This window comes from Terrapene carolina, unplaced genomic scaffold (genome assembly GCF_002925995.2).
Source record: "Terrapene carolina triunguis isolate 2854851 unplaced genomic scaffold, T_m_triunguis-2.0 Scaffold96, whole genome shotgun sequence".
In the NCBI taxonomy this organism is placed as follows: domain Eukaryota; kingdom Metazoa; phylum Chordata; order Testudines; family Emydidae; genus Terrapene; species Terrapene triunguis.
The window spans coordinates 36,484,125-36,494,177 of NW_020664447.1; the positions used below are offsets into that span (position 1 = coordinate 36,484,125).

The window sequence follows — 10,053 nt, forward strand, 5'->3', positions numbered from 1 at the left end:
TGATTACAAAATTAGGCTGAGCCATTGTCCCCAAACATTGTCACAATTTTTATCCTGGTCTGTAGCTTCTCTGCCAAAAAAAAAAAAAAAAAAAAGCTTTCTAGCTAATTGGCTTTTTTGACATTTCTGTAAACCTGCAATCTCAGGTGTAAATAAATTTGTTAGTCTCTAAGGTGCCACAAGTACTCCTGTTCTTTTTGCGGATACAGACGAACATGGCTGCTACTCTGAAACCTATCAGGTATACCCAAAATCCTACCTACAGTGCTTCACAGGAAGCACCACAAGAACTAGGAGAATATAAATTGCTTCTGGCATCTGAAAGAGGATAGGGCCCAGCTGCAAGTGGCTGAGTAAATCAACCTCCAAAGAAGAACAGAGACAGGGAAAAGAAGCGGGATCACAACTTTCCCTTCACTCTTCAATTCAGCTGTTGGTGACACCCTTTAGATAGGGCTACCATATGTCCAGATTTCCCCGGACATGTCCGGCTTTTCGATCTATAAATAGCCGTCCGGGGGGGATTTCTAAAAATCTAAAAATGTCCGGGATTTCCCCCCAGTCGGCTATTTATTGATCGAAAAGCGGCGCCACTCGGCAGCCAAAGCCCCTTCTCGGCTCCCCCCATCCCCTGCAGCCTTAGCACGCCCCGGCCCCACAGCTGTCTTCCCCCTCCTCCCCTCCCCTGAATACTCCGCCCCCCTTCTCCTCCCCCTCCTCTGCTTCCCGCGAATCAGATCTTCGCGGGAAGTCTGAAAAGAAGCAGGGGCAGGCGGACAGCAGCAGGTAAGCTGGGGCGGGGGGGGGACGTGAGGAGGAGGGCTCCAGGGAGGCGCGACGCGGCCCAGTCCAGCCCCAGCCAAGTGGCTCCAGCCCCGGCCGGCCCCAGCGGCTCCAGCCCAGCCCAGCTCGGGCCCCGGGGCACCGGCCCCAGTTCCGGCCGAGCGCGCCGACCCGGCGGCTCTGGTTCCGGCCGAGCGCGCCGGCCCCGACCCCAGCGGCTCCGGCCCGGCTCGGGCCCCAGGGCGGCGGCCCCGGTTCCGGCCGAGCGCGCCAGCCCCAGTGGCTCCGGCCCAGCTTGGGCTCCAGGGCGGCCGGCCCGGCCCCAGCATAGCACCTCCAGCCCGGCCCCAAGCCCCGCGACTCCGGCCGGAGCGCAGCCCAATTCCTGGGCTCTTGTTAAAGCCGGCCCTGGTCACGGGATGGGACGGGGGGGGGTTGGATGGGTCAGGAGTTCGGGGGGGGCTGTCAGGGGGCCAGGGGTGTGGAGAGGGGTTGGGACAGTCAGGGACAGGGAGCAGGGGGGGTTAGATGGGTCGGGGGTTCTGGGGAGGCTGTCAGGGAGGCAGGGGTGTGGAGAGGGGTCGAGGCAGGCAGGGAGCACAGGGGGTTGGATGGGTCAGGAGTTCTGGAGGTCTTATCAGTGGGCGGGGAGCAGTTGGATAGGGCATGGGAGTCCCGGGGGGTCTGTCTGGGGGCGGGGGTGTGGATAAGGGTCGGGGCAGTCAGGGGACAGGTAGGGTCCTAGGGGGGCAGTTAGGGTGGGGGGTTCTCAGGAGGGGGCAGTCAGGGGACAAGAAGCCGGGAGGCTTAGATAGGGGGTGGGGTTCTAGGGGGCAGTTAGTGGCAGGGGTCCCAGGAGGGGGCAGTCAGGGGACAAGGAGCAGGGTGGGGTTGGGGGTTCTGAGGGGGGCAGTCAGAGGGTGGGAAGTGGGAGGGAGTGGATGGGGGCGGGGCAGGGCAGGGGCGGGGCTAGAGCAGGGCTCCTCCTCCCCCGTGTCCTCTTTTTTGATTGTGCAAATATGGTAACCCTACTTTAGAGGACAAGTTGGAAATCACCAACCCAAAAGCAATTTTTCAGGTTAACTCAGTATTCCTTACAGTAACTTACTGCAAGTGGTCCAAGGTCAGCCGTTGCATTTTGACTACTTCATTGTTACATGTTCGGTCATAGAATGGATTACTTCGCTCTGAGAAGTAGTCTAACACACTTCCGTTGTTTAATATAGGAATCCAGGAACTGTCAACCCAGGAAATTCCCAGGAGGTTATCTTGGAAGAAAAAATTAAAATTAGCACCAAAACAGTCAGTACGATTATGGATTCTTACCAATTAAGGACCTACTAATTAGAGCATGTCAAAAAACAAAATAAAGTTTTCATGAAAATTATTTCCCTAAAATTCAAAATTTTGACCAAAAAAAAAAAAATTAAAATTTTCTTCCTCAGAGGGAAACAAGATATACTATTTAGGAATAATTCGGTCCATATAATATTTTTGTATTTATTTCTTTCCTTGGCTATTACATGAAGATATGGTAGTCGCACAGACACCTTTATTTCTTAGGAATGCCAGTAGGAAAAAAATTATTAGCACTTGCACTTATTGTCATACTGTACATGGTTTAGATTAAGAACAGCAGCATTTGCCAAGTGGAATGGGCAAACTAAGCATGATCTTCACTTTGAAAGTGAAAGAAAACCTAATACAGTAAGTAAGCGGCAGCCAGCATTAAATGCCAGACCAAACAAAGTTGTGGAGACAGTAGATGCCGTAGTCAAGTGATAAATGTACTAACATTTACTAGACTCTCCTCCCAGGGTTGCATGAAATTTAAAGGGTCTAAAAATTCAATAATTTTAAGCCACAGTGGCAATAATCTCCACTCCTGGGAGAGTAGGAAACACAATGATAAGGCATCAAGTTTTACACTGAAAAAAGAAAGATAGCATGGGTGGAAAAGTGACTGAAAACTGCATGCAGGATTGAAACCCTTTCATTCTATGAATGTAATGGGCCTACTGCATTATTTGCAACCGAAAGCTCCTACTACAGTCATTCCCTTGTAGATGTTTTACTTCAGCTGAAGTTTTGAATGCACAAGTAATGCGAGATTCAGATCCAAAATGTCAGCAAACCATGGTTAATACAACATAAGTGAATAATTCATTTTTGTATTGTCAATCTCAGAGCTGCTAGTCTAGTTCTTACATAAAATGGAAAAATGAGGTCTTTAGTATATGTGAAATAACATACTCTTTCTCCTCATCATAAAAATAGGAGATCCTCCAGTACTAAAGGTATTTTATTATTTAATATTTATATTGCAGAAGCACCCACAATATGCTAGATGCTTTCCAAATATATATGACAACAAGGCCTTTATCTCAATGAAAATAAGGTACCCAAACCTCTCAATATTCATATTCTTGGCAGGACACCTGCTCATTTAGTTTTTCAAGCAGCATGAAAAAAATCTCATTTGTGTCAGAAGAATAACTGTATTTCTGCAGAAGTTTCTCCTAGGACTAGAACTTCAGAGTAAATATGCCATAAAACTGAATGTAAAGTTCCAACTCCAGGACCAGACTATTATTGGTCACTACTTCTGAGTAGTCCATTTATTATTGCTTTTATAATATACAACAGGCCATCCTCTAGGAAACAGCAACCCTGATATCATATATCAATTGTTCCTCTTCAGAAGGGAACATCTTCATTTTCATGTGTGCAAAAAAATGTACTATAATTCCCAATCCTTTCAAAAAAGGCATCTTATTCAATGCATTTAAATGGAGTTTGAGGAATATCCTCATCTCAACCACCAAATGTCTGTACCATTCCTCTCAATCTACCTTCAAAGTTTAATGTGAGACAGAGACTCAAAACTAAGGGACACAGAAGTCCATGGTGGTACAGTAAGCTAAAAAAGAGAGATCCTCATCTTACTTCCTAACCCCTCCCCTGCACCACTTTCTGTCACCACCATCAGTCTTCCTAGTGACCCAGCCCTGTAACCTGAAGCTTGTCTTCAACTCCACCCTCCTTCTAGACTTCATCTAAATCTTACCACTTCTTCCTCCATACGTTATCAAGATCCATCCTTTTCTCCCTATCCACAGCATTAATATTCTCATCCAGGCCCCTTTCCCTCCCTCTTTCTCAATTACTGCATCCTCCTCTCTGGCTTTCCTGATGTTCACGTTGCCTCACCCAGATCCATTCAAACTACTGTTAAGAACATCTGCCCAGCCCATCGTTTTGGCTTTGTCACCCCATTCAGTCATTCCACTGCCTCCCATTTTTCCATGACTTCAAACACAAACTTCTAATCTTGACCCCCAAGGTCCTTTCACAACCTAGCTTCTCCTTTTTATCCGTTATGCTATTTTACCTGTCGTGTCATGACCTCACCACACTCTCAACAATGCCAGCCTCAATTGCCAGTCTGCTTCTCCCACAAGTATCTTTGCACTTTCTTTCATGCTGACCCATATCCCAGGAACACCCACTCTGAACCAATTTATTAAGCCACTACTGTCGCCTCCAAATTCCTTCCCTACACCCACCTGTACCACACTATTAAAAACTCTTGTTCATCAGTATCCCAAGAAATGTGAGTCCTAACAATTATTAACATTTCTAGTCTAAGTAACCATATACTCCTACTACACTCACTGGCCATCTGTGTGCTTTTCCCCATGTGGTACATCCTCTTTTTAATTACTCTGCATGCTCTTTGGGCGGGCACTGTCTTGTAGTCTGTTTGCACAGCACTCAGTACAATGGGCCCCTGCACTTTATTGAACTTTCTGCACACTACTATAATACAAGTAATAATATACTGAAGTGAGATAAGTTTCTCAAACTTAATCACATTCCCTTTCTTGTTTTAATAGAATCATAGAAATGTAGGCCTGGAAAGCACCTCAATCTATTCTATATAGGTTTTTATACCACATTTATCACTGCAGTATCTGAGCTCCTTGCAATAGTGCATTAAGCAACGTGATTGTGATTACACATCAGTCAGTTGTTTATTCTCACATCCTCTCTCCACAGGGAGAAGCATCTGCAATTAAGTGTCTGTTTTGGTAGGTTGTTTTTAAAAATAAAGAAATATACTTGTTGTGATGTATTTATATTGGAAAAGACAGGTCAAAGAAATGCCACTTGCATGTGGAGCAGAAAGTGGAGAGATTTGTGATGGTCCTTAGTTTCTGGGGGAGTTCATTCCACAGTCCTGGATCGTGCCCAGAGAAGGTTCTCTCTCCTGCACAGATGAGTTTTACTCTTATTGTAGAGAGGTCCATCAAGCCAGAGGAGCGAAACTGTTGACTACAGTCTTTGTCCTGGAGCTTTAGATGGTTTTTAGGTATCCTGGGCCCAGGCAATGGAGTGCTTTGAAGATAAGGACTGAGAACCTTGAACTTGATTCAAAATTCTATGGGAAGTTAGTGTAGAGAGCCAGAGGACAGGTGTGATGTGCTGTGATAGCTGAGGAGATGTGCTGCAGCGTTTTGTACTAGTTGGAGTTTCCTAAATACTAAAGGCTTCATGCCCAGGTATATTGCATTGCTGCAGCTCAGCCAAGAAATGACGACGACATGACAAAGGCCAGGTCTTCATCTGCATGGATGGGAAAGAGTCTCCTAGCCAGCCAGAAATGGTAAACAACATTACTCACGGCTGTTGCTATGTAACAAGTGAGCATCAGCGAGGAATCCAAGAGTACTCCTAGACTACAGACTGAAGTGACTAATTGTGAATGTGACCCCTCAACCAAAGGGGGATGGCACCATGGCTGCAAATTCTTCAAAATACTTTCTTCTGTCCACCAGTATGACCTCTGTTTTGCTCAAGTTGAGCTTCAGCCAGCTGTTCTTCATCCATGGGCTGATCTCATCCAAGTACTGTGACAGCTTGGTAGTAGTGGTGCAGTCAAGAGGTCATCCAGTCCCTCCTCCCATGCTGAGGCAGGACCAAGTATACCTAAACCATCCCTGACAGATGTTTGTCTAATCTGTTATCAGAAACCTTAAATGATAGGGATTCCACAACCTCTCTAGGTAACTGTTCCAATGCTTAACTATCCTTATAGTTAGAAATTTTTCCCTAATATCCAACCTAAATCTTCCTTGCTGCAGACTAAGCCAATTATTTCTTGCACTACTCTTGGAGGACAAGGAGAACAATTGATCACCATCCTCTTTATAACATATTTTTACATATTTGAAGATGGTTCTCATGTCCCCCTCAGTCTTCTCTTCTCTAGACTCAACACGCCCAATTCTTTCAATCTTTCCTCAGAGGTCATGACTCCCTAAACCTCTTTTTTTTGTTGCTCTCCTCTGGACTCTTTCCCAACTGTTCACATCTTCTTAAAGTGCATTGCACAAAACTAGACACAGTACTCCAGCTGAAGCCTCAATAGTGTCAAGTAGAGTGGAATAATTGCATCCTGTGTCTATATATGATACTTCTGTTAACACATCCCACAATCACATTGCCTTTTTTTCACAACAGCAATCTGTTGACTCATATTCAATTTGTGATCCCTATCATTCCCAGATCCTTTTCTGCAGTACTGCTGCCTAGCCAATTATTCTCTATTCATGATTCAACACTTGTGATTTAAATTTGATGAATCTATATACAGAGATGAGTACTTAAAAGTTGAAGATAATGCAAGCAGAAGTGTCAGCTCAGAATGTTTGGAAAACTTTAATGACAGGCAACAACTCCTATACTGAGTATTTTTCACTGCTCTAGAATGTTACATTGATCTAACCCACAGGTTTGAAATATTGAGATTCCCTCCATCCTTCATCTGCTGAATTAAATCTGACAGGCATTATAGAACCCCAAATATATACATCAGATCTGCATGAAGATAGTCCACAGCATATTTCAGAATAGATTCTTCTCCTCTGTCTTCACAGATTCTAGGAAGCTCTACTTGTGGGTGAGGGTTGTCTCTCTCACTGCTCCTCCACCATCCTGTTCCCCCTTCTTTTTTCTCTCAACTTTTGTTGTAGCTAGGATCGGACAGCTTTGACAAATAGGGGGACATCTTCTAAATACACCTCTACCCCGATATAACGCGACCCAATAGAACACAAATTCGGATATAACACGGTAAAGCAGTGCTCCAGGGGGCGGGGCTGCGCACTCCCGCAGATCAAAGCAAGTTCGATATAACGCGGTTTCACCTATAATGCGTTAAGATTTTTTGGCTCCCGAGGATAGCGTTATATCGGAGTAGAGATGTACAAGCAGTCTTTAGCTTAATCTAATCTCATTCACTGGCTTTTTCCACAGGCAAACCTTCTCGAATAATACAGTGCTTTTCTACCAAAGTAATAGGGCACTTCAGAAATACAACAGCTAAATCAGACCAAGTACTAAGCAGCTTGCCATGTGAGAGTCATTTGGCCATCCTGTCTGCTTTGTTCCACTGCATTTTCAATTAGAGTATATTTGCCTGGTGTGTATGCCCATAATTTCTTGTTTCCCACGGTTGCAGGGTGACATGCATTGCTTGTCCACTTGCCTGCCAGTCTCCATATCACAGAAAGTTGACTGAAATTCCACAATAAGTGGAGTGATTTCTGCATGTAATTAGGGCACAATCCTGCAGTCCCTATATAGGCAAGATTCCCACTGACCTCAGTGGAAGTCTTGTTTGAACAGGAACTGCAAAACCAGGCCTATAGCTTATAAATCACTCTGGGATCCTTTACAGTAAAAAGTCACTATATAATCAAAGGTCAGTATTACAGACTACAGAAAGACAGTACTTCCAAGAAGGTCTGACTACACGTAAAATAACCCCATGCTAACATCAAGATGTAACATGGAGAAAAGGAGCTTCTGGACTGTTACATCTCTATGTATTTATTTATTTAGTGGAGAGGGGGATTCAGTTTCTTCAGAGATTTAAAGGGCATTGAGATGACAAAGATACACAGAGATAATACAGGTTTCTCATTGCCACCAGTTACAGGCTTGCAGCTTGTTTCCCTGGACGACATGCCAATATCATGGCACATAACAACATGCCGCACAGCAACCACCACTGCTGAGGTGCAGAAATAACAGCAAGGAGAGAGCAGCAGGGCTCTGCCTGTGAGGGCAGGAAGGGTGACAGGCAGCATTTCGGGAGCTAGCAGCACAGACATACCACAGAGACCCTGTGCTGCAGAGTCTCTTGTCTGGCACGTAGGGTATTCAAGTGGCGAGGGGGCCAGGGGTGCTCACAGCACAGCGCCCGTCTCCCACCACCTGCTCCCCCAGCCGGGCGGAGAGGAGCCGCCAAGGCCAATGAGATTAACCCTTAACCCACCAGCTCCAGCCACCCCAGACGGGTCGGTGCATCGGGCTGGGGGATGGTAACAGGACTCGGCCTCGCTCCATCTCCGGGGGCGGTTTGTAAGGGGAGGGGCCGCTAAGCCCAGCGGCTGCACTGTGGTTTGTACTGTACAGATGAGCCCTGCGTCTGGATGTGCCGAATCCCCCGGGACATCAGGGGCCGTCTCTAAAGTGCCCGCCCGCCTCGCCGGCGAAGAGCTCCCAGCCGCCATGGCCTCGGCGGCCCGCCAAGGAGCCTGCAGCGTTATAGCCCCTCCCCCCACACACAGCCCGCCGGCACATTCACATCGCTTTCCAGTCCCATCAGGAGAGAGCGGGAGCCGGTACCTCGGATATCCACCGCCGCCATGATCCCCAGCACGGCGCACTTCCGCCCGGCGCGGGGTTTGGCCTCGGGGCAGGAAACCATAAAGAGCAGGAAGTGCAGTAGAGCGGCAGAAAAACCATAGAGAGAAGGACTAGAGCGGCAACGGCCACAGTGCGGGGGGCAGGGAAAGCGGAGGACGCCCCGTGGGACTCAGCTCTAGTCGAAGTCAGAGAGCCCTGAGGGGTCTGGGCCCAGCTGCTGCTGCGCGGCACAGGGTTATTTTTCCTTCCCAGCAGCCCCAGGCTTCCTGCAGGGGGGCGGGTGCACCAAGCCAGGGGCTAGTTGGCATCACATGGAGCAATTCCCCAGGTTAATACGGCCTGGGCCACGGGGACGCAGGACCCCGGGCCGGCAGAGGATGCTGAGTGTTGTCACCCCCGAGCATTCGTGAATCAGGATCCAAAAGAAAAAAATTACAGATTGGCTCACAAATCACAAGGTTTTCTAAAATTAACAAAACGAGGTGCTTATTGTTTGCCTGCTGCTGCTGGTTTCTTGTATGTAGTCCTCAGGGGTCATGTTTGCAAGCCTGCCACCACCAACACACAGGGTAAAAACATCCTTTTTCCAAAACACAAAGCTCGGATTCTGACATAACAGCATGATTCCCGGAGGAGGGGCTTTAAGAAAAACACTATGCATCACAACACTTGGGATAAAATGGTGAGAACTGACAACACTGTAATGGCCAGTGCAAGCTGGTATCTGTTGCCTTTGTGGGCCACCTCTCCATGCTAAAGATGAAGGTGGCTACAGATACATTGTAAGTTCCTTTGGGCCACAAACAGGGTAGCCATCTGTACTTCAAGAAGATAAAATATGACCGCATGAAAAGGGAAAGAAAAAGCTAGTTTTCAAGGGAGAGCTGTTGCTGCCTAGCCAGTTAGTCCCCGTTCTGTATGTGTGCAAGTGATTGTTCCTTCCTAATTGCAGTACTTTTCATTTGTCCTTACTGAATTTCATCTTACTAATTTGAAGACCAATTCTGCAATTTATTTGAATTCTAATCCTATCCTCCAAAGTGCTTGCAACCCCTCCCAGCATGAAGTCACCAGCAAATTTTAAAAGTGTATACTCCATCACCCAGATCATTAATGAAAATACAGGTATTGAATAATACTGGACCCAGGACAAACCCCTGTGGGTCCTCCCAGTTTGACAGCGTACCATAAACAAACTAGGGAAATAAAACCTACATGGAACTACTATAAGGTGGCTGCATAACTGGTTGAAAAACCATTCCCAGAGAGTAATCATCAGTGGTTCACAGTCAAGCTGGAAGGGCATAACGAGTGGGGTCCCCCAGGGATCAGTTCTGGGTCTGGTTCTATTCAATATCTACATCACTTATTTAGATAATGACAGAGAGAGTAGGAGGTTCAGGACATGGGCATGTTCCCGTGGCCGCTCCTCCAGGTCATAGCCATCCCAGTCAATCAGATATTGAAGTCTTTCCTGGACTTGGCAGGAGTCCAGAATCTGCTGGATCACGTATTCCTCTTGGTCCTGCATGGTTATCGGCAGGGAAGGAGTAG

At 46.9% G+C, this 10,053-nt stretch overlaps 1 protein-coding gene across 2 annotated transcripts in view; it reads right to left on the reverse strand.

Annotated features, from left to right (window-relative positions):
* MED6 (mediator complex subunit 6) overlaps positions 1–8,540 on the reverse strand; it is a 30,636-nt gene extending 22,096 nt beyond the window's left edge. Inside the window, exons 1-2 of one of the 2 annotated variants that reach the window (XM_024218810.2) lie at positions 8,479–8,540; positions 1,892–2,051 (exon numbers count right to left, since the gene is read on the reverse strand). In XM_024218810.2, coding sequence (XP_024074578.1) covers positions 1,892–2,051; positions 8,479–8,500 — 182 coding nt within the window. In that variant the 5' untranslated portion in view covers positions 8,501–8,540. Of the gene's footprint in view, positions 1–1,891; positions 2,052–8,478 lie in introns of those variants that run through there. The other variant, XM_024218811.2, reaches the window with a different exon arrangement.
* Positions 8,541–10,053: the final 1,513 nt, after the last annotated feature.